The following is a 24,019-nucleotide window of genomic DNA, read 5'->3' as shown; positions in this document are numbered from 1 at the left end:
AGGATTTTTCCTTTTTTGGTCGGAATGAAGTGTAATTGTGTAAAAGGTTGACAGTCCTTACTACTGTTCCTTGAACCCCTCCCTCCCCTCTTCCCCAAAACTCAAGAAAACCTCCATCTACTCTCTCACTACAATTGGGCCAAAATAGACAAAGATTTGCAGCGGAATTTCCATCTTTCCAAGAATACCCCGCTTCTCAAAATCCAATATTTCTTGATTTTTTTTTTCCTTCATATTTTTGAGGTCATGAGATTCAAAAACCCCATTTTGAGTAATGGAATGAGGGGAAGTGATTTTTAGCAGATTTCTCGTTCACCCCATCAACAGTTCAAAACCCTTCTTGCTACAAAGATGAGGAAACATGGTTGGCAACTTCCGTATCATCCTCTTCAGGTGCGTTTCATCTTATCCAGATGCCATTGTTGAAGTTTTTTGTAATAAGGTTAATGAAAATTTCGATTTTTGTTGCTTGATTTCGCAGCAATGTTTTACATCTCTTATATCTGCCATTATTTTAGGGTTTATGAAGATTTAGCTTCTGAGTGCTTTGTTTCACAGCAATATTTTAACATCCTAGCTATGGCATTGCTGAAATTCTTACGTTTTTTTAGCTCCTGGGTGTTTGGTTTTGACAGCAGTTATTGCATATAGTGCACATCATTGTTGAAATTTTCTGGGGTTTTCGAAATTTGGTATTTGGATTTTTTTTATTTCACAAGAATGTGTTCATCTGCTACCATTTCATATTTAAATTTGTCACAAGGTTTTTAAAAACTTTTTAGCTTCAGGGTGTTTGATTTTCACCACAGTTTTCTTATATAATTGTTAAAATTTCTCTGTTTTTTTTTTTTCTTCCAAAATTAACAACAATGTTTTAACTTTTCATCTACTACCTGTGTCGTTATCGAATTTCCTGAAGATTTTGAATTATTACCTTTCGGGAGCTTAATTTCACAAAAAGTTTCTCCTCTAGCATCCACATCCACATCGAAATGGAATTTTTTTTAGGGTTTCTGAAAACAACAACTTCTGGGTGTTTGACCTGTCAACAATTTCTTCACCTTTTGAGAAAATTAAACTTACGGGAGTTGAATTCGTTCGTTGTTTTTGAAAATTTTGCTAAAAGGTGTTTAATTTTGCATCGATTTGTGCAGGTGGCTGCTGTTTCTGTGTTTATAGCATTGGGATTCGCTTTCTATGTGTTCTTCGCCCCTTTTGTGGGAAAAAAGATGTATCAATATATTGTAATGGGAATCTACAGTCCTCTAGTAAGCTCTTTTTATCTCCATTTCTCAATTTTTTCATATATTTATTTCCATAACCATTTTCAAGAATTTTCCAATTCTTAATCTTACCAGATTATATCTGCATTTGGCCTGTATATTTGGTGCGCTGGTGCTGATCCAGCAGATACAGGAGTTTTCAAATCAAGAAAATATTGTAAAACAACAAACAACAAAACAGGTGTTAAAAAAGAAGGATCGATAATAGAAGATAGAAAAGATTATAAATCTGAAACTGAAAAAGCCACGTCATCACCTTCTTGTTTTATGCCTCTTTTGGCTCTCATTCCTTGTGCTGCCATGTGTCATCAACACCAAGAGTCTTCTGAACATCAAACAAGTGACGATGGCATGTTCTACTGCAGTCTCTGTGAAGTTGAGGTGCGTTGACTTTAAAAGTCAAACTAACAAGTTTTCAAAGTTCAAATTCAATATGATTTTTCCAAAATTTGACATAGATCGAACAAGTACACTGTACTTCATGATATGTAGTTTACTCCATGAACAGGATGATGAAATTTCGTAACAAAATTCCTAAGAATTTTGGATTTCAGAATAAATAATTTGACCAAGAAAGTCAAAGTCAGCAATTCTGAAATGGTTTATTTTTCTTGCAGGTTTTCAAGTATAGCAAGCACTGTAGAGTGTGTGATAAATGTGTTGACCGATTTGACCACCATTGCAGGGTATATACAAAGATTTGAACACATTCCCTTTTGTTTAAAAACAAAATCTAACGACTTTTTTTTTAGTGGCTTAATAACTGTATTGGCAAAAAGAACTACGCAAGATTCTTTGCTCTTATGGTCTCTGCTCTTCTTCTGGTAAAGTCAAACCTTCATTTTTTGACATTGTTGACTTTCAAGTCATATTTTAGTTTTACCACATCTATCTAACACAGGTTTTTAATTGGGCTTTGAGAATTGAAGCTTATACTTCAATGGTCAACTGGAATCGTTGTTTTGATAAATTGTATCCTCGATCACAAAAGATTTGATGGAGAAATAGCATCCAAATTAGGAAGCAGTTTCACTTTAGCCCCTTATGTTTCAGTTGTGGTCAGTTTTCTAATTCTTCCCAATTTTTATAAAAGTTGGCTTCATGTTTTATAGTTTGACTAAAAAATTTCTAGTCTAATTCTTGACAGGTGATATGTACTATTTTGGCAATGATCGCAACATTGCCACTCATTCAGCTTTTCTTCTTTCACATTCTTCTCATAAAGAAGGTGAGGTTATTCTTCTTTCACATTCATCTCAAAATATATAAGCTTTTTTTTAATTGTAATTTGGGTATTTTATAAATGTAAAAAAGTTTAGACCTTTTAGATGTGATTTGTGGATTAAGGATATGTTTGTGATGATAGGGAATTAGCACATACGATTATATCATAGCATTAAGGGAACAAGAGAATCAAGGATATGGGGGCCCACAAAGCCCACAAATGTCACCGGCTACCTCAATCACCGGATTAAGCAGCGTCAGCTCCTTCAACACTTTCCGGCAAGGAGCGTGGTGTACGCCTCCACGACTCTTTGTTGAAGATCAGGTATGTGTTAATTAATCAAATATCATAATTAATTGAGAAAATATTTATGGGATTTTGTTTTGATTTTGTAGTACGATGTAGTTCCACCAGAAACCAGTTCAGTGAGCTCGTTAGGTAAAAAAACGATAGAAGATCGAGATCCGATCAAGAAAAAGAACCCGACAAGCGTGAAAATCAGCCCATGGACCTTGGCCCGTTTGAATGGTGATGACGTGTCAAAAGCGGCTGCAGAGGCACGAAAAAAGTCAAAGATTTTGCAGCCGGTGTCAAAGTCAAACAGAATCGAAAGAGAAAGGGACAGAAGCTTCGGAAGAAGCAATAGGGAAGGTTCTAGAAAATTTGGGATCGATAGAGTGAGAGAGGAGAGTAGTTCGGGAAATTTGGTGCCTTTGCAGCTTGAAGCTCGTAGTGTGTACAGAGCCATGTCAATGTCATCTCCTGATAATAGTAGTTTGGATATGGAGTCGCCTGATATTCAGTCGTTTATGGGAAGAGGAGGAGATAATGATGTAGGAGTAGGGTTGTCTGGTGTGGTTGAAAACCAGGGGATTCTGGCACTCATGAGATCCATGAGTGATGGGTATGATGCATCTGGTGGGGAAGATAGTGATAGGGTTCCATCCAAATTTGAAAGAAAGATTTGAATTTTGAAAATTTTCTTTTTTGAATCGTGGAAAAAGTTAAACTATCGCAAGGAAAAATCAGATTCTTGAACGCATGGCCATGTTTGTGTAAGCGGGTAAAGAATCAGAACTGTTGGGCCGAAAAAAAAAAATGAAAATGTGGAGCTTCTAGTTTTAGTATAACAAAAAATTCATAATTCAAAAGCTAGTTCAACTCGTTCAATAATTTGTTTTTATAATTAATTACCTTTTATAGAAATCAATGCCATGTCTACCAGACTACCAGGTGCTCTACCAAGTAGTTACATGTTTTATAAGCTTTCATCTAATTTTTGCTAAAAAAATATAAAATGACAAAAATACCCATGAGACTCGCTTCTCCACTGTCCCGAATCACCTTCCTTGACGGTACTCTGGTGAGCCCCACCCTTCTCCGATGTGCACTTGGTAGAGCTTCCTTTTTTTTTTTTTTTTTTTTTTTTTTCCTTTGGGTTTAAATTTCATATATCAAGAAGAAAATAGTGAAAATCCAGGATTATATCTGACAGTTTTTTATTTATTTATTTTTTATATATATGCATATGAACATGAAGAAAGTACCAACATAATAAAGTGGCAAATGAATCCATCAAATCCACTGTGTATTTGGGTTCTTTATAATTATTATATATATTAATATATTACGGATGATATGATTTATGATTAGTATATGCTTAAAAAAGGTGTACATATTTTAATAATACGGAGGGCAATTTGGTAATTGTACCATCTTGTTATTTCATTGTCCTTGTCGTACCAAACGTTTTATAAATAATTTTGTTCTGTCCCAGTTTAGTATAGTCCAATTTTATCTAGTTCTATCTTGTTCCAGTGCCAAACGCTGTCTAATAGGTGCACTTACTTTTTCTTACTGGTAAATAGTGAAATATATTCTTGAACTTACAAAATACTTACAAGTTTTATGTTGTATGATGCTGTTATTGGTAAAAAAGACACATTTGCTATGATTGGCAAGTTATTGCAAGTATGTTGTTATTGTGGATAAGAATTACAAGTATGTTGCTATTAAAATATTACGAATAAGATAATACATAAACGAAAAACAACATACATTTTACAAGTTTTAGGTCACATGTTATTATTCATAAAAAATACAGAGTTCCTTACCATTATAGATAAAAAAAATAAGCATATTGTTAGTGTATAATACAACATATAGGATTATTGTGCCGGTTGCCCAACAAACTATAAATTTTAGAGGTTGTTTAGCATGATGTGAATTTTTAAATTGTTCTGAATTTTTAAGAGGTCGGAAAGACAATGAGGGAAAAATGAAGAGTTCGTTTGAAATAGAAAGAGAAGAAGGAAAATTATTTGCTGAAAAATTAAGATATTCTTAGAGTACGTCATCTTATCTTATTCAAATACTACTCATTCTCTTAAACGTTAAAAGTCTGCTGAACAATTAAAACTGAAGAGAGACAAAACTTAAGAGGCTTTTAAACATTATGAATCTGCCTCTTAATTAAAAAATTAAAAGGCTACCAAACAACCTTTTCAGTCTTATTTGGTATTAGTTTCTTTTTCTGTTTAAATCCCTAAACTAGCAAATGGCATGTTAAAGAGTGTATACCCATTATTTATGGGTTTCACCTGAGATGTTGGGAGTGGGTAGGTCCAAATTGATACAACATGGATATATTTCTTATTTTTAATTTTCTTAAATTGAAATAAATAAATAAATAATGAACTATATTCGACTTTATATTTAGAGTTGATGACCGTGTCAACTGAGTGTGGTGGTGGTTGCAGGAGATGGATGATAAATCAAAGTCAAGTTGACGAACATGGTGCTTCAATCTTCATTTTCATTGTCCTTTTGCTTCATTATGCTTCAAGAACACAGAGACAAAAACTTTTAAATTTGTTGGGGTGAGATATCGAGATTGTGGGATAAAACCCGCAAAATAGAATAAACCATTTGGAGGCCATGTCAGCGACACTCGGACAAGTTTGCCAACAAAATGCCACGTCACGTGCCACAACATCTTTAGGCCAAACGATATACCTTCGACAAGGAGCTTCGTGGTCGAGCTGGCCACGAACAACGGGCGTGCACACCACCCCGTTGTCTCGTGGTGGCTCGTTTTCGTGGTGGGTTGTGATCGGGACAACGAACTCGCACGGCCAATGGGATTCAAGATGCATAAATTGACCGTTATCTAGCCGTTGGACGGCTAGTTTTGTAAAAAATATATAAATAAATAAACAATTTATTTACCTATAAATACCACATTTTTACTCCTTATTTTTTACACTATTCTTTTCTTTTTCTATACACAAACTACACACTACATCTTCACAACCAAAAATCATGGATCAACCAAAATACCCCTCCAAACTACAGAAATCGCAAACCCGATAACGCTTTTGCGTTAGATACAACACCTCGACAATTCCCAACTATGGAGTCACCTCAAGGCGGTTTTCTCAATCTACTTCAAACCGGTTCCCCTATCCAACAAACACCACTTTTCCAACATCACTATCAACCTTTTCCATCTTTCCAACAACAAATGTCACAACAATACCAACAATTTCAACAATTTCAACAACTACAACAACTCCAACAACAATCGTCACAACAACAACCACCAATTTCACAACCACCAAACTCACAACCACCACTTTCGCCGGATTTTGTTGCGGAAACACAACCTTCGCCACCACCTCAACCAAAAAAATGGTTAAAAACCGACCCGACCCACTATCGCCCAAGAAAGGGTTCCATGGTCAATAGAAGAAGAAGAAAAGTTAGCGGAGGCATGGGTGGCGGCTTCCCAAGATCCAATTGTAGGCGATAGTCAGCCTTAAGGATGTTTTTGGGAAAAAGTCCGAGCTATTTTCTACGAGTTAATGGAAAGTGAAACTCGAAACGCCGATCAAATTACTTCGAAATGGCGAGATATTCGACTAAAATGCACCGAGTTTGGAGGAATCTACAACAATCTCCTAAACATATGCAAAAGTGGTTCAAACGATTTTGATGTTTTCAAGGCGGTCATGGAATAATTTGAAAAAACAACGCCAACACGCAAAGCTTTTCCGTATATGAAACCGTGGCTAAAATTGAAAGGCGCCCCAAAATGGAAAGAGCAAACGGAAGGCACTTCACAATCTTCCGGTTCAAAGCGTTCGAGAAACCCCGATGCAACTTCCCAACAATCGAACGGCCGAACACACATCGATATCAACGACGATCCGCTAGATCTTGAAAACAATCAACCTCTTCGTCTGCCCGTTGGAAGAAATAAAGCAAAAAAAACGGCTTCAACATCTTCAAATTCTAGTGTGATGGATATGTTTGGCGATAAATTTGATCTATATATGCAACTTCAAGAAACGAAGGCCGAGGTGATGACTCGGATGGAACAAAAAATGATCGAAGCACAATCATCATTTTAAGAGGCACAAGAGACGCTCTAAACAAAAACCAATATGAAAATTTTGAAAATGAAAGCGGACGGCCTCGAGGGCGAAGATTTGAAACTTTTCCAAGCGAAGAAAGAGTTGATTCGAGCCCGACGTAGGCATAGGGGGTAGTTTATTTATTTATGGTTGGAATTTTTAGTTTTTTTTTTTTAATTTTTTTTTTATTTTAACTAATGTAATTTTTATTTTTATTTATTTTTATTTCAATTAATGTAGTTTTTATTTAATGTAATTTGATATTTTAAATTAATGGAAAAACTAGTATTAAAAAAATGATTGTAATGTATTTTTGAATTAAATTTAAATAAAAAAATAAGATGGAGTTGTGTGTTAGTGGTAAGTATCTCATACTAGAAGAATGTGATGCTGATGTGGTACCCACCACATATATGGTACTGTATGTGGTGGGAATAACGGATTTGGTGGGAATGTCTTATAAACGAGTTACCTTTTTATTCTTTACACAATCAATGGTTTAAATGACATAAATTTCTTGATTTTAATGGTCCGAACCTCGTAACAATCACAAAAAAATGCAAGTAACAACAAGAACAGCAAATTATAGTCATATTATATACAACACATAAAGCTACAAAAGCTACGATACAATGCATACATCCATCAAGGGACAACACATTTCAACACAGTTGTTATCCCAAAGTTGTATATTCATTTCAGACATTAGAAGGTACTTAGAGAACCGATATTCTAGATATATATTACTAATACAAGGTTAACAACAGTTAACCACAGGTAAGTTGATAAAAGCAAGAACCTAATTTGTGGAGTAGAATCCACTAACCTCGATCATCATTCATCAAGCTGGGACAACGGCAACAACATGAGGGACCTTTTCATCATCAAAAGGCAAGCTGACATACTCACGAGCAAACTCTTCAACAATTTCAATGGCCAATTCACCATGTAAAGCCTTACAGTACATATACAGCACAGTAGTGGCTGCTGTATTCTGAAGCAATAACACAGTCAAGAGACTAGTACCAATAACCACCTGCAATCCAAAAGGCCAGCTCTTCCATCCATCAACAGCATCGAAATGCATCACATCATTCGAATTCATCCACACCCAAAACCCAATCAGAATCCCGAACAACAACAGCAAAGATAACGAAACAGATCTCATCCCTTTCACTAAGTAAGAACTCCGCCACAGTGGTTCAAACCCCCATTTTGATTCCGCCACAACCACCACACAAGCTAGTGACCAGTTCACTTGGAAATAGATTAGGAAAAAAGCTAGCGCTGCACTCATCAACGCGAATGACGCGATAAAGTAATTCGAGTCGTATTCAATTACAAACCCTAGGTTTTCCCCAATCTTGATGATTACCAAAAATAACAGGAGGAACGTAAGCGAGATGAGGGATAGGATGAGCTGAGCAGCGATTGCGGTCGACACGAGTGGGAAGAAGGAGAAGATTAGGGATTTCATGGCGGGGAAAAACTTGACTGGTCTTCCATAGAAGCCATGGTAGGTGCTGTAGGTAATTGTGGCTATGGCACCGAGGAAGAAGATGTAGACAAAAACTGAATAGAGGAGATGAATTGTCAGGTTTTGACGAAGATCCGGCGGATCCACTACGAAAAACTTTGTAGAAACGACGTAGGATCGAGTGAGTGAGAGCTGGAGAGTAGGGAAAATGATGAGTGAGAAAGAGAGGGGGAGGAGGAAGATGACGGATAAGGCGAGAAAGTGACGGGAGTGTGCATTAACGATTCTCTTTGCCTCCGATAGAACGCCGCAAAGGTTCAGTGTATGCGCAGGTGCAGTGGACATGGTGGTAGTACGACGGCGATACGGTGGTATTGCTTTGCACAATGGGGAAGAGTGAAGACAGATTTTTGATTGAAGAATCAAGGAACCCCAGGGGAATGGGGGGTTTGAGTCGATTTGGCATTAATATAGTCAGGGTGTCAGTATGGGATGCCCACGTGGAAGGATAAAGGCCACGTCATACTTTGTTCGTATGAGTGTCACTGTCCATACTCCATACTCCATAGAGAAAGTTTTCGACTAAAACCTTGGATAGTCTTTTAATTTTATTATATCACCTTTGTAAATGTAATATCAGTTTTAAAAATATATCAATGATTAGTTTAAATATTTTAACCAATTAATAATTTCTGGATAATAGATTAATATTAATATATTTTAATCGGTTAAAATACTTTTTTGGAATTGAAATTCTCGGAAATTTTAGAGAATTAGAGCTTTTATATTATTTTGGAATTTTTGGGTGCAACCTACAAATGTAGAGATTGTTGATTTTGAGAATATACTATTACATCTTCTGTGAAAGCTATTTATAAGCGAAGTACAACAAGGTAATGGAGAGATTACATGAGGAATTGACATAGTGATTAAGGAACTATAACAGGTAAAGATATTGTGTACAATATAAGTCTATATATATTTTCTTTATGTAGTGACTGCGTGGAGCTGGTGATATATGTGTCCCTTATACGTCCCCGCAAGATGGTGGATACACCAATCTTGGATCGATTCCGAATAAATGGAGATTTCGACAATGGGTTAGTGAGCATATCAACAAGTTGGTCATGAGAGTTGATATGACAAACACGAAGAAGCCCACCTAAGATTTGTTCTCATACAAAATAATAGTCCAGGGCAACGTGCTTCATACGTGAGTGGTAAACTGGATCATCACACAAATATGTAGTGCCAGTCTTATCATATAATAAGGATGGAACCTGATTATTAGAAACATCCAATTCTTTAAGTGAGCTTTTATCCACATGAGCTTAGTAGAGGCATTGCCCAAGGCCTTATATTCAACTTCGATAAAGGAAAGAGAGACCGAGTTTTGTCGTGTGGATTTTCTGGAGACAATATTGGTGCCAAAGAGTAAGAGAAAGGCTAGAAAGTGAGAGTTGAGTTTCGGTTGAGAAAGAGATTGTGGTGGATAATGCCTTTTAAGTATCGTAGGACCTGTTTCAAGGCTTGCCAATGAGTTTGCCTAAGAGCATGCATGAATTAAGAGAGTTTTTGATGGCAAAGGATATATCAGGCGATTTAAGGCAAGGTATTAGAGATACCGAATACGTTTGTGGTAAGGGGTGGTGTCAACCGAGGGAGATGGATCATTAAGGATCAATGGTTCTGTGGCACTAAGAGGAATGATAACATCTTTAGCACCATCCATATGAAATTGATGGAGAATGTATTGGATGTGATGATGTTGAAACATGAAGAGACTTGTAGGAGTAGAGATTACTTTAACACCTAGAAAGTGATGGAGCATCCCTAGATCTTTGACAAAGAACTTGTTTGTAACGACCCGTTCCCGGTACGTTGAATTATTGGTAATTATAGTGAGTTTTCTAGAGGGACTCGGCGAGTTCTAGCCTGACTCGCCGAGTCGGGTCGCGTCTGAGGGCACGCGTGAGTCGGGGACTCGACGAGTCCATATCCCCGACTCGGCGAGTCCATCTGTCTGGGTGAAACCCTAAAATCCCCGGGTTGCCCACTATTTATACCACCTTATAGCCCCCATTCTCGCCTCCCTCACCCTGAGAACACAGTGTTAGAGCCCCAAACCTCCATTGAAGAGCTTATATGTGTTTTGGTGCCAGTTTGTGAAGGTGTGAAGAAGGAGAAGAAGGAAGAAGCAAGGAGAAGTGTTGTAGTGCAAAGATCCAAGGCCAAATCAGAGCTAATAGAGGTATTTTCGGAGTCCCATCTTGTTATATGCTTTAAACTTCCATTAGAGCTCTCCTAAGAGCTAGTTGATGCTTGTTCCAAGCCTTGCACTTGCATGAACGTCTTATCAAGTCGATATATCTACAGATCTGAATGTTGGGGTGTTGTAGAGCCCAGATCTACTGTCTTTTTGGAGTTATATCGCATGATAACCATAGATCTACCCATTTTATGCATCTTTTAGCCTTATTTCCCTTATTCATGAGGTTGTGCACGTAAAGTTGGAAACTTTACGTGGTAAAACAACTTATTGGACTCAGATCTATCAATTGTATGCATTGGATTCAAACAAAATCAAGTAGAAATCAGTTGCATGGCGGCGACTCGGCGAGTCGGAAGAATGACTCGACGAGTCGGGTCGCGAGTCCCGAGTCCTTCAGTTTTATCAGTGTCGAGTGTACGAGGTGAGTTAGAGAGTGGACTCAACGAGTTGAGAGTGGACTCAGTGATGGAGGGACTCGACGAGTTTGTTCATGCAACTCGGCGAGTCCAATGCAATCTTCTTGGGATCAAGAACAACTCGTCGAGTCTGTTCATACGACTCGGCGAGTCGGATGAAGATTGTCTGAGTTCTTGGATCAAGAGGGTACTCGTCGAGTCGATGCCAGACTCGACAAGTAGCAGTGAGTAGAAGTGAAAAGTGAGAGTAGGACTCGGCGAGTTGGGTGGCCAACTCGGCGAGTCAGCCCAAAAGAGAGTTGACTTTGACCAAGGGTAAAAGAGTCATTTTACCCCAAGCGCAGTGTTTAGTATTTGATTGAGTGTGTTTATGGACTTGTAGCCGAGGAGATTCAGGAGCAGCCGCCGTTAGCTTTCCGAGCCACACGCTCAGCAGCCAGCTTACGAGGTGAGTTTCCTTCCAGTAGGAACGGGTCTAAGGCCACAATGCCGGCCCGGTCAGTTAGCAGTAGTTTCCGGATTTAGGTCCGATGCAGTAGTTGGTATGTTCGATGCCTCCGTGGTTCGAACAGGATTTGTGTGTGCTATGTTTTATGTGTTAAGTACTATGTGTTCCGGGCCACGGCCCGATGTAGCATGTCGTATATGTGTTATGCTAGTTGATGTGTTATGCCATGCCATGTTCAGTCAGACAGTTCCGGACTTCGGTCTGATGCAGTTAGTTCTGGACTTCGGTTCGATGCAGGGGACAAGGACCCAGTCAGTTCCGGACTTCGGTCCGATGCAGTTAAGTTCCGGACTTCGGTCCGATGCAGGGGACAAGGTCCCAGTTAGTTCCGGACTTCGGTCCGATGCAGTAGTTCCGGACTTCGGTCCGATGCAGGGGACAAGGTCCCAGTCAGTTCCGGACTTCGGTCCGATGCAGTTTCCGGGCTTCGGCCCGATGCAGTGGGCAAGGCCCAATATGTGTTTATATGTTATTGTATGGTGTGTGGTAGTTTGGGGGAGCTCACTAAGCTTCGTGCTTACAGTTTCAGTTTTGGTTTCAGGTACTTCCGCAAGCAAAGGGAAGAGTTCGGGGTGACAGCATCGCACACACCGCAGCATAACTTTTATCCTGGGGATGTCTCTTGATGTTTTGGGTTGATGTAGTATGATACAGTTTTCCGCACAATATTTTATATGTTTTGGGGATACATCGCATGTGTTTATGTTATGATACTTATATTATGGTTTTGATTATATGGAAAAACGAAAATTTTTGGGTCGTGTTTTTGGGTTGTTTCATTGTTCTCAAGGACTGAGTGAAGTGATAAAGGAAATTGGAATCATTGCTTGTGAGAACAATATCATCGATATAAACCATAAAATAATAGGTTGTAAGTTGTTACTGATATATGAAGAGAGATACATCAGCTAAGGATTTTCGAAATCCAAATTGAAGAAGGAAAGTGGAGAGTTCAATGTACCAAGCTCTTGGAGCTTGTTTTGGTCCATATAGAGCATTTTTAATTTTGGAGATATGATGAGGAAATTGAGGATTCACATATCCAAGTGGCTAGACCATGAAAACATCCTCATGAAGGAAGACATTGTTAACATCAAGTTGACATAATGGCCAATTGTTGGAGAGAGCAATGAAAAGTACGGTGTGAATGGTCACAAGTTTTGTAACTAGATTGAAAGTAATCAAAATAGTATTTTCCTATATTTTTGTAGAATACCCTTGGCGACAAGACGAGCTTTGTATTTTAGAATGGAGCCATTAGGATTACGTTTGATTTGAAAGACCCATTTACAACCAATTGGTGTGTGAGAGTTAGGAGGTACAAGTTCCCAAGTTTGATTTTAGAGAAGGGCATTAAACTAGGAGTACATGGCGATGCACCATTAAGGATCTTTAAGAGCTTGAGTTGGAGTTATGGGTTCAAGTGTAGGTGGTAGAGGATGAAGGGTGGTGGTGTTGATAAAATTTGGATTAAAATATATATGGTTTCTTTGCTTGTTCTTTGGGGTCGTGTGTTGGATGGGGAAGGAGACTGTTGAGAATTAGTAGTCGAGGGTGCATTTATTGGTGATGGGGAAGTGGGTGAGGATGGAGTAGATGGTGTGGTTGGTAACGGACTGGAGATGTTTCTAGAAGGTCAACGGATTGTTCTAAGGTTCATAAGGAGGATGGAGTAGTAGGTTGATTTATGAGAGATGTGTAGGTGTATTTTTTGAAAATGGAGAGCTATGAGTAGTGATAGTTAGAGGCCGATAGGGTTGCGGTGTGGGCGAAATGGTGGACATGAATGATTCAGTTGATGATAATGTAGAGATGGATTCAAATTTTGATGTGTATAGGAAGACATGTTCATCGAATTCGACATGACATGAATGGTAGAGGCATTGAGAGGTGGGATAATAGCACTTATATGCGGATTTGGAAGAAGAGTATCCAAGAAAGATACATTTGGTTGAACGAGGATGTAGTTTGGAAGAGACATATGGGCCCAAACTTGGAAATCACAAACACCTACATGGTTTTAGTTTTGTGTAAGTTAGGGAAGTGTTGTATAATTTGGTGTATGGTGATTTGAAGTTTAGGATTTTTTTAGGGTGTCGGTTTATAGGTGAACTGCAGTTTTAAATTCGTGGGACCAAAAGGAGATTAGTAATTTTGTGTGGTGTAGGAGATAGAGTCTAGTTTCAGCAATATGACGATGGTGTCGACACCATGTGTCAACAAAATATAAGCCAAATATTTAAGCACATTTACTAATATGTTACAAATTCACTAGTTAGGGTCATACATGTCATAAAGTATCAAAAAACAACTAGTGATTTAGTAACAAAGCAAATGACAAAAAGACTTGGTGTGTTTAAATCATAAAACTAAACCTCAGGGATAAAGTGGTCATCATCATCTTCATCTTCAACCACCGTTGTCTCATGGAAACCAGTATCATCTCCCTCCTCCTCATCCTCATCATCTAAGTCAACAAGTTGGCTTTTACCTTTGTCTTTAACATTAGGCAGTTTGTTTAGGTTCCTTGGTCCTACAAATTAGTAAAGCTTGAATTTATTAAACTTGATACTTATTAATATTATAATATGTAATCATCCCTTTGTAGAATTTACCTCTCTTCCTTTTATTAGTACTCGTTCCTTCATCCTCTTTAAAACATTCATGAACATCCATCCATGAGATATCTTCGGGGAGACATACATCCTCCTTTTCAGTAATCCATTCATCATCCGACTCCATGTTTGACAAACATATTGGATCATATGTCTCCCCTCTTTATTTTCTCTTTTGAAGTCGTGTATCAAGGTTGATGTTATATTTCACAAACACCAATGCATTCAACCTTTGTTGCTCCAAACGGTTCCCCTTCTTGGAGTGTATATGGTCAAAAGTGTTCCAGTTTCTCTCACATCCGGTGACAATACATGTGAGGCTCAAGACACGAATAGCAAGATGTTGAAGTTTCGGGCACTCATCTCCATAACTTGACCACCATTTAGCTACAATTTAATAGAAAAAATGAGTAATAAATAATAATGTAATTATTATATATTTTACTAGGTTATATTTTTCCTAAAAGTTACCAAGTTGCATTTTCTTCCTCATTATAGAATATTGATAAATTAACCACACATCTATCGTGTGATATGATATTGTATTTATATTAAAGATTACAATAAAGAGATCCTATAAAGTAGGATATATAATATACAAATATACATTAAATAAATGACATAATTATCTAATACCCCCCTCAAGTGAATGGGTGGTGGACCAAGACAAAGCATTGCTCGAAAATGTTCAAATTGAGCACGCGGAAGACTTTTGGTGAAGATATCTACCACCTGAAGCTTGGTTGAAACGAACTTGGTATAGAGCTTGCCAGAAGTAACAAGTTCTCTAATAAAGTGGTAGTCAAGATCAATGTGTTTGGCACGCTTGTGAGTAACTGGGTTCCGTGTCATAAACAATTCACTTTTGTTGTCACAAAGAAGAGTGGGTCGATCAGAAGGTAACGCATGAAGCTCACGAAGTAGATGGGTGATCCAAACAATTTCAGCTGCCGTATTTGCCATTGCCTGATACTTCGATTCACAACTTGATCGAGAAACAGTTGGTTGTTTCTTGGCACTCCATGAAACTAAGTTACCACCCAAGAAGATTGAATAACCATATGTAGACCAACGGGTTTCAAGACAACGTGCCCAATCAACATTAGAGTAACCAAGAATGTTGTTTATTTGAGGTTTACGAAAAATAAGCCCATACGAGATCGTGCCTTTAACATATCGGAGTATCCGCTTGACGGATTGAAAATGAGCATCGGTAGGGGCATGAAGGTATTGACTTGCTTGATTGACAACATATGAGAGATCAGGTCTAGTAATGGTTAAGTACTGAAGAGCACTTACAAGAGAGCGATATAGTGTTGGATCAGAAAACGATGACCCATCAGGTGTAAAGGTTTCATGGGTAGTCAAAGGAGGTGAGACTGGTTTACACTCAAGTAAGTTTGCACGAGTGAGGACGTCTTTGGCATATTTAGATTGACTGAGAAAAAGTCCATCGTCAGTATAGCTTACTTCTAAGCCAAGGAAGTAACTAAGATCACCAAGATCTTTGATAGCAAATTCATTATGTAACCGGGTACTAAAGGAAGTAATGACTGACTCCTTATTACCAGTAAGAATGAGATCGTCCACATACACCAGGAGATACATGATGCATGAATCTTGAACAAATACAAATAAGGATGTGTTTGCACGACTGCAAGTAAAACCATTTGCTAGTAAAAAGGAACTAAGGCGTTGAAACCAAGCACATGGTGCTTGTTTCAAACCATAAAGAGCCTTAGAGAGCTTGCAAACGTGGCCGGGAAAGTTAGAATCAGCGAAGCCGGGTGGTTGTTCCATGTAGAGTGTTTCTGTAAGATGTCCATGGAGAAACGCATTTTTTACATCTAATTGATGCAGCTTCCATCGATGCAAGACAACAAGAGAAAGAACTATGCAGACGGTTGAAGCTTTAACAATAGGGCTGAACGTATGCGAGTAATCAAGGCCATGTATTTGACTGAAACCTTGAGCAACAAGGTGAGCCTTGAAACGATCAATAGAGCCATCCGAGTTGAATTTGGTGCGATAAACCCATTTAGATCCAATAACATTGGAGTTAGTTGGATGAGGAACGAGAACCCAAGTGTTGTTTGTGCGTAACGCCTCCATTTCTTCATGCATAGCAGCCATCCAACGAGGATCTTTTGCAGCAGATTTATAACCTTTTGGTTGAGTGGAGGATAGGAGAGCTGCATGTAAGGCATGATGTTCAAGAGAGGAAAAATCTGCTATATGGCATGGTTTAAAAATTCCGTCCTTGGAGCAAGTTTGCATCTGATGAGTAGAAGTTAAGGGGACGGGTGGATCGTTAGGATGATCGTTGGTAGGGGAAGGGTGGGGGTTGTTCACTGGATCCCCAGCTGAAGATTCATGCATATCATTGTTGGAATGAACATGATGATCATGATTATCATGAGTAGTACCGGTAGGTATAAATGGCTGTTGTGGTAAAGATGGATCAGGTACACATAGTCGACAAGAAGTTGGACTACTGGTAGTGGGCTTGAAAATCCCAGTGGACTCCGTAGGTTGTGAAATTGAAAAAGGGTGATCGGACTTATCCGATGATGAAGTAGAAGTACCAGGTCCATCTTCTAGAAACGAAGATAATTCCAACTTTGACAAATCTTGATTTGTGATAGAAGTGCTAAAAGGGTAAACAAGCTCGTTAAAGCGTGCATGTTGAGTAATGTAGATACGAGAGGTGGCTGGATCGAGACACTTGTAACCCTTATATTGGGAGTGATAACCAATAAAAATGCACGGAATACTTTGAGGAGCAAGTTTGTGCTTCGAATAATCTCGAATATATGGATAAACAAGGCAGCCAAAAGTGCGAAAATTACCATAATTTGCAGATCTTGAGTGAAGTAACTCAAAAGGAGACCGATTGTCAAGGACTTTGGTAGGCATACGATTAAAAATAAATGTCGCTAAACTGAAAGCATCAACCCAGTAAGAAGCTGGTACACGAGCATGGAAAAGCATAGCAAGACCGGTTTTAACAATGTGGCGGTGCTTACGTTCCGCGCATCCATTTTGCTGGGGAGTGTAAGGACAAGATAACTGATGGAAAGTACCATTTTCTTCAATTATTTGACGAACTGTAGTATTAAAAAATTCAGTACCGCCATCACTCTGAAATACTTTAATTTTTCTGGAGAACTGAGTTTGCACAAGCTTGATGCATGTAGTTAAAACAACATAGAAATCGGATTTTGCCTTCAAAGGATAGAACCATGTGAACCGTGAATGGTCATCTACAAAAATGACATAATATCGATAGCTATTGGATAAAGCGGGAGCTGGTCCCCATAAGTTACAATGTATTAAATCTAAAGGATGCAATGAACGTTTAGGATTTAATTCAAATGATAATCTTTGACTTTTAGAAAGAAGTAACATGTAAAAAACCCCGTTTATGCAAACTAGAAATAATGTCAAAAGAAAGATGTCCTAAACGACTATGCCATAGTTCAAAAGAAGCTTTATTAGAAACACCGGAAACCGCCACCAATGCTATGGGACCATCTCTAAGAACGTATAATCCATCTTCACATCGTCCTTGAGCTATCACCTGCTTGCTTTTCCTGTCCTGAATATGAAAGTAAGGTTGAGAAAAAAGGACATCAACTGGGTGATCTATGGTAAGTTTACTAATGGATAACAGGTTCTTGGTTAAACTAGGAATAATCAAGACATCATGTAATGACAAATTTTTAGCAACCATAGAAGTACCCATATGAGAAACAGGAAGTTTATTTCCATTACCAAAAACAACGTGCATGTTACCCGAATATGGAGCCGATGGAGTGACATTATTTTTGGAAGGAGTCATATGTGCAGTTGCTCCCGAATCAACATACCAATCCGGATGACCTTGGTTCACATGACACTGGGAATGAAAAGCCTGGGCCAGGTTCGCATCTGATGGGATGGTAGAGTTGGTTGCATAAGTGTGAAGACTTGGACAAGAGGAGGCATAATGCCCATTTTTACGACACAGTTGACAATGAGGAGGACGCCTGCCCCCACGTCCTCTTCCTCCACCACGAGATCCACCACGAGAATAGTTGGAGGACCTTCCCTTATTATTATTAGAACGAGACTTAAGATAAACGCAACAGTAGGAGCAGCCAAACCATGCATAGCTTGGAGGAAAATCTCGTGATTTTCTATCTGGGACAATAAATCTCAAAAAGATGGAGATGGTCGGGAAGTTTGAATGGCTATAGAGAAGGTCTCAAAAGAAGAGCCAAGGCCACAAAGAAACCAGTGGATCTTGTCCATATCATCAACAGGTTGGCCGATTGCAGCCAATTGATCACATACAGTTTTAAACTTTCGTCCATAATCAGATACTGAAGTGGTACCTTTTTGCATCTGTCGAAGATTGTCACGAAGAGAGTGGATTCTGTCAACAGAAGAGTTGTTGTAGGCATCCTCCAAAGCGAGCCAGATAGATCGAGAATCAGGAAGACCAAGAACTTCAGCGACTGCTTCTTCAGTTAGAGAGGAGTTGAGGAGAATAACTGTCTTTTGATCAAGATCGGCCCAAGGAGCATACGCTGGATTTGGGACAAATTTACTGTCAACTTCAATGGTCGCTGGAGGTTGAAGAGAGGTGTCGTCAATATGGGGCATGAGCTTCTGATAAGAGAGTAAAGGAAGCATTTGATTTCTCCACAGTAGGTAATTAGTAGAGCTTAATTTGATGGGAATCATATGAAGTATGGTATTCATTGGAAAAGTATTATCGGCGGAGGTAGACATTATCAGGTTGCAGGAGAATAATAGGGTTTAGAGAAGAAAAGAACGAGAGGAGGGTAGCGTGATTGTTAGGCTGATACCATGTAGAATATTGCTAAATTAACCACACATCTATCATGTGATATGATATTGTATTTATATTAAAGATTACAATAAAGAGATCCTATAAAGTAGGATTTGTAATATACAAATATACATTAAATAAATGACATAATTATCTAATACTCATTAACACGGCTACGGATATCCCAAACATCCCCATGCTCTCATTGAACTTTACAAGTTGTTCATGAATTGTCACCATTGTTGGCCTATCATACATCCTTTCAATGAGATCATACAGTCCACAGTGGACTTCTTTATCAGCATTAAAGTTCTCCTCGAAATGAAGACTAGTTTATAAAATAAAAGAAAGTATGTGTTTAGTCATATATAATAAATGTTAGTGAAATAATAAAAATATATACCTAGGATTAAGAAAATATCCTGCGGCATGAAGTGGCCTATGAAGTTGCATATTCCACCTAAGATCAATCTTGTGCTAAATAGGTTTATATCTTGACTCGACACCATGGAAGTTCACTTTTATTTGTTCTTTTGCCCGATCCATAGCTTCATATATATATATATATATATATATATATATATATATATATATATATATATATATATATATATATATATATATCCTATTGCTGGTTTCACATCACCATCCATAAGTCTCAATACCTTAAAAATAGGAACTACACAACTCAAACAATATTTTATAGCCTTCCAAAAGTTGACATCAGCCAAAATAATTCTTTCAACTAACTTCCCTTCATCTTTAGAAGCAAAGGTGGATTCGGCCCATTCATTAGAAGCAAACAACTGTCGAATTGGATGTTTTAACTCTTGAAATCTTTTCAATGTAAGAAAAGAAGTAGCAAATCGTGTTACCCCAGCTCGTGTTAATTCTTGACCACCGATGAACCTTCTAAATATGGATAACAAAACACAATGTCTATAAATATAAACGGTTACTTTTCGTGCTTTATCTAAGGTGTCTTTGAATGTTTTTCAACCTATGATGTCTTGCAACATCAAGTCAATCAAATGGGCAGAACACGGTGACCAATATAAACGAGGTATCTCTTGCTCCAACTTTGAACCGACTAACACATAAGCCAAAGCACTATCGGTGACGACTTGGACCACATTCTCCTCCCCAATTTCTTCAACAAATGAATTAAGCATTTCAAATAACTTATTTGCATCTTTAGCAAACGAAGATGTGTCAATTGATTTCACAAATACCGTGCCACTTGGAGTATTCACAAGAAAATTTGTGATAGACCTTTGTTTCCATCCGTCCAACCGTCAGACATAAGAGTGCACCCCGTTTTCTTCCACTTTTCCTTGTACTTATTCAACCCTTTTTCAACACATTCTACCTCTTTCTTTAGGTATGTTACTCTCGCCTCATGATATGAAGGAAGTTTCAATCCTTTCCCATACTCCCATACAAGTCTCAATGCTTCTTTCCACAATGGAGACTTCACCAAGTTAAATGGCAACACTTCACCGTATATAAGTTGACATAAAGCTCGAGTTATAGGCTCTCTATCCTTCAATGTTTGATTCATTGTTTTTTGTTTTCCTTTATTGAAAACAGATTTCACAGCCCCGTTCCCGTCACTCTTAACTTCAAAACATTCATCATCCATTGCCTTAGACTTGTTTTCCTCAAAATCCCTCAATAATTTTTTGAAAAGTTCTTTTGTAGCTTCATCAACCACCGTGCAAACAGAAGCATCAATTTTTGTTCCAACAAGATGATTCTTCATTCTAAATACTCCTCCAGAAAAAGATTTATTGCAATAACTGCATTGCAATCTAACTCTATTTTTTTGGTCTACTTTAGTACAATGTCCCGAAGTGATATCTGGTTTTGCCTTTCCTTTTGGCATAATTAAACTCTACAAACAAAAGAACCTGATCAAAGATAATCACATTACTAAAAAGAACCTGATCAAAAATATAAAATTGCACACAGGGAAGAAAGAAAACGAGAAGACATAATATTTGAACATATAAAGAAGATACACAACAACAGGGAAGAGAGAAAACGAGAACAGGTTAAGAAAAAGTTTCTGGGAAAGAGTTAGCTTCCTGAACTAACTCACATTAGTTTAAAAAACAATATATTCCGAAAATACCCCTCGGGACTCTTTTTGTCCCAGAAAATTCAAATCTTTGAGATAAAAAAAACTGATTCAACAAATTTATTCACATTCAATATCATAATCTTATACAAAAAAAAAATGAAAAAGAGGAAAAAACCTTACCTGTTAACTGATGAAGGATTCTGAAGTGTTGAAGGAGTGAAGGAGAATTGCAGGAAAAGTTAAGAAGAAGAATCCTAAGAAAAGTTAAGAAGAAGTATCGCAGGTAAAGAAAAAGAAAAAACAGAAGACTTAGGAAATAAAGAAGTCTAGGAAAAAAGAAAGAAAAGACAAGAAGTTCACTTTATGAAAAGATGGAGAACAAATGTGAAGTTCATTTTAAGAAAAAAAGGACATACCTTTTTCCACTTTGACTTTTCTCTCCATAAAACCTATTATACAGCTGGATAATAGTTTTACCAACCAGATAATAACTTTAACCATTGGATAAACGAAAATAAGCAAATGTATCATGACTCGTCCGATTTACGAGCCAAATCGACTCGGTCCGAGTCGGTACTTGAACCGGAATTTTTTTACGAGTCAGAAAAAAACGAGTTACGTTATGAGTTGAACCGTTTTAGGTATCAAATGGCTCGACTCGTACAAGTCAACTTATGATTCGTACGAGTTTAACAACTATGTATGTGTATATACATATATATACATATATATATATATATATATATACATACATACATACATATATATATATATATATATATATATATATATATATATATATATATGTGACTTTGATATGCACGTCGCACATAGCCTGGAGGCACGCTGCACACCAGGGTTGTGCTGGCTCCTGTGCATGCATGCCATATGTCACGATCATGGTTGTAAAACTCGTTACTCGGTACTTGTTCGACCGACTACCAAGTAGCGAGTACTCGAGGGTAATAATCACATCTATGAATAGTTACTGAAAATTTAATATATATATATATACATATAATAATAATAATAATAATAATAATAATAATAATAATAATAATAATAATAATAATAATAATAATCACATGTGTGTGTTAAATAATAAATCCTTAGGTATATTATACATATTGATCACAGAGTTGACCAAGTTTTACAACACTGCTCGTTTCAGTAAGGGGCCGATCAGGGAGTACTCGTATTCTGTTACTCACCTCGGTAAGGGGCCGACTAGGGAGTATTCGGCCAAGTAATCGACCAACTCGGTGAATTTTACAACACTAGTCAGATTGGAATGGGCCACCCATGCCCCTTTTAGAACATGCCATGTGTCATAATTTTGTGGTACCATGTGTCCAAATCTCGTGGTGCCACGTCACCCTTGCTCTTGTAGGAGGGAGTGTCAAACTTGCCATGTGGTGCCCTTGGTGGTGCCACGTCATCAACGCATGTGGCGCACTTCACGTGCATGATTTTCCAGATTTTCAAAATATCGTAACTTTGTCATACGAGTTCTATTTACGACTTTCTTTATGTTTTCTGAAAGCTCTTGATGATATCTACAACTTTCATTTAGACTCTAACAATTAATTCTCATTCTATCAAAAATTTATATTTTTGATAGGCTTAGGCTAGTTAGAAATCGCTACATAAAACATAACTCCTCCATACGAACTCCGTTATCGTTGTTCCTTATATTGATGGACTCCTATTAATGAGGCCTTCAACTCTCGTTTATATTTTTTAGGATAACAATCAACCGATCTAAAAGACGATATCAGTGCGTACATTGTTGCGTTGAATCTTAGAAAAATCAAAACTTCGTCTAATGAAGTCAGATTTAGACGTTCTCGATATGCACGGTCTCGATTTATCGACTAATATGATATCCTTTTAGACCCCTTAGTCTAAAAAGGTAATTTATCAAAAATTTAGTTTTTACAATACGTAAAGTCGTATTGGTTTAATCGTGAAATTTGAAGAAGCATAACTTCTTCATACGAAGTAAGATTTTAATATTTTTATATGTACGAAATCCTTGTGATGTATTCTTTAGTTGGGGGTATAATAACATGAAACATGTTTACCAATATATATATATATATATATATATATATATATATTAGGGGTACTGTAATACCTCCAACGACCATCTAGTTCTGCCACCGATGTGAAGCTATTTATAAGCGAAGTATATCAAGGTAATAGAGAGATTACATGAATTGAAAGAGTGATTACAGAAACTATAACAGGTAATACAAATCTATATATTTTCCTAATGTAGTGATTGTGTGGACACGTGATATCTGTGTCCCTTATACAAGCCTATAGTTACTTCAATGCATACGTTGTTGTCAAATAATACTGAATTTCAACAGCTTGTTGGTAAGTTGATTTACGAAAAAAATACATGATGTATCTTTTTCTATACAAAAATTAAGCTAATTCATACATAGTCCTCGGAGTTCTCATTTAAATTTGGCTCTTCGGATGTTGAGATATCTTAAAGGAAATCTAGAAAAAGGGATTTGTATTTCAAAAGTGGGTGACGTGCGTCTTAAAGCATCTGTTGATGGTGACTCGTACAAATATCTTAGCTTTAGAAAGTTAGTTTATGAATATTGTGGTTTTCTCTGAATTAAATAGGTTCTTTGAAAAGTAAAAAAAAAAAAAACAAAGTATTGATTTAGGGTTTAGGAGTTGTTACTTGTGAGATATGTTGGGTCATCAAATTATTTGGTGATTTAAACTTTAAAAATGTTAAACATGCTGAAATATTTTGTGATAATAGCGTTGCTATTAAATTGATACATTTAGAAATTGATCTTCATTTTGTTACATGTGAAGATACTTTGTGTCATCAAGTTACTTGGTGATATAAAGTTTAAACA

The 24,019-nt window shown here is 37.4% G+C and overlaps 3 protein-coding genes across 3 annotated transcripts; 1 reads left to right on the top strand and 2 right to left on the bottom strand.

Moving 5' to 3' along the window:
* The first annotated feature begins 34 nt into the window (after nt 1-34).
* Nucleotides 35-3,533, top strand: LOC145036462 (putative protein S-acyltransferase 22). The gene is made up of 9 exons (XM_078984911.1): nt 35-393; nt 1,155-1,268; nt 1,359-1,664; nt 1,901-1,969; nt 2,036-2,107; nt 2,213-2,341; nt 2,431-2,511; nt 2,650-2,832; nt 2,904-3,533. The coding sequence occupies exons 1-9, from the start codon at nt 352-354 to the stop codon at nt 3,474-3,476; spliced, it is 1,569 nt and encodes a 522-aa protein (XP_078841037.1). The 5' UTR covers nt 35-351; the 3' UTR covers nt 3,477-3,533.
* Nucleotides 3,534-7,495: 3,962 nt separating this feature from the next.
* On the bottom strand, nt 7,496-8,832 carry LOC145036463 (uncharacterized). Its single transcript, XM_078984912.1, has one exon. The coding sequence runs from the start codon at nt 8,743-8,745 to the stop codon at nt 7,765-7,767; it is 981 nt and encodes a 326-aa protein (XP_078841038.1). The 5' UTR covers nt 8,746-8,832; the 3' UTR covers nt 7,496-7,764.
* Nucleotides 8,833-19,198: 10,366 nt separating this feature from the next.
* On the bottom strand, nt 19,199-20,810 carry LOC145035468 (uncharacterized). Its single transcript, XM_078984009.1, has 4 exons — nt 20,321-20,810; nt 20,066-20,240; nt 19,799-19,960; nt 19,199-19,376 (listed from the first exon to the last, which is right to left on the bottom strand). The coding sequence occupies exons 1-4, from the start codon at nt 20,808-20,810 to the stop codon at nt 19,199-19,201; spliced, it is 1,005 nt and encodes a 334-aa protein (XP_078840135.1).
* Between the last annotated feature and the right edge of the window lie 3,209 nt (nt 20,811-24,019).

Source organism: Lactuca saligna, chromosome 3, assembly GCF_052625555.1.
Source record: "Lactuca saligna cultivar CGN05327 chromosome 3, ASM5262555v1, whole genome shotgun sequence".
Classification (NCBI taxonomy): Eukaryota; Viridiplantae; Streptophyta; class Magnoliopsida; order Asterales; family Asteraceae; genus Lactuca; species Lactuca saligna.
This window is presented reverse-complemented; position numbering and strand designations above follow the sequence as displayed.

Bases quoted from the DNA above. Each gene is read 5' to 3' on its own strand.
- LOC145036463 (XM_078984912.1), bottom strand. From the start codon at position 8,745: ATGTCCACTGCACCTGCGCATACACTGAACCTTTGCGGCGTTCTATCG.
- LOC145035468 (XM_078984009.1), bottom strand. From the start codon at position 20,810: ATGAAGAATCATCTTGTTGGAACAAAAATTGATGCTTCTGTTTGCACG. The intron at 20,241-20,320 runs GTCTATCACAAA...CGTTTGCTAAAG, and splicing joins TTGGACGGATGGAAACAAAG to ATGCAAATAAGTTATTTGAA. The intron at 19,377-19,798 runs GTTAGTTGAAAG...TTTATAAACTAG, and splicing joins GCTTCTAAAGATGAAGGGAA to TCTTCATTTCGAGGAGAACT.
- LOC145036462 (XM_078984911.1), top strand. From the start codon at position 352: ATGAGGAAACATGGTTGGCAACTTCCGTATCATCCTCTTCAG. The intron at 1,269-1,358 runs GTAAGCTCTTTT...TAATCTTACCAG, and splicing joins TGGGAATCTACAGTCCTCTA to ATTATATCTGCATTTGGCCT. The intron at 1,665-1,900 runs GTGCGTTGACTT...TTTTTCTTGCAG, and splicing joins GCAGTCTCTGTGAAGTTGAG to GTTTTCAAGTATAGCAAGCA.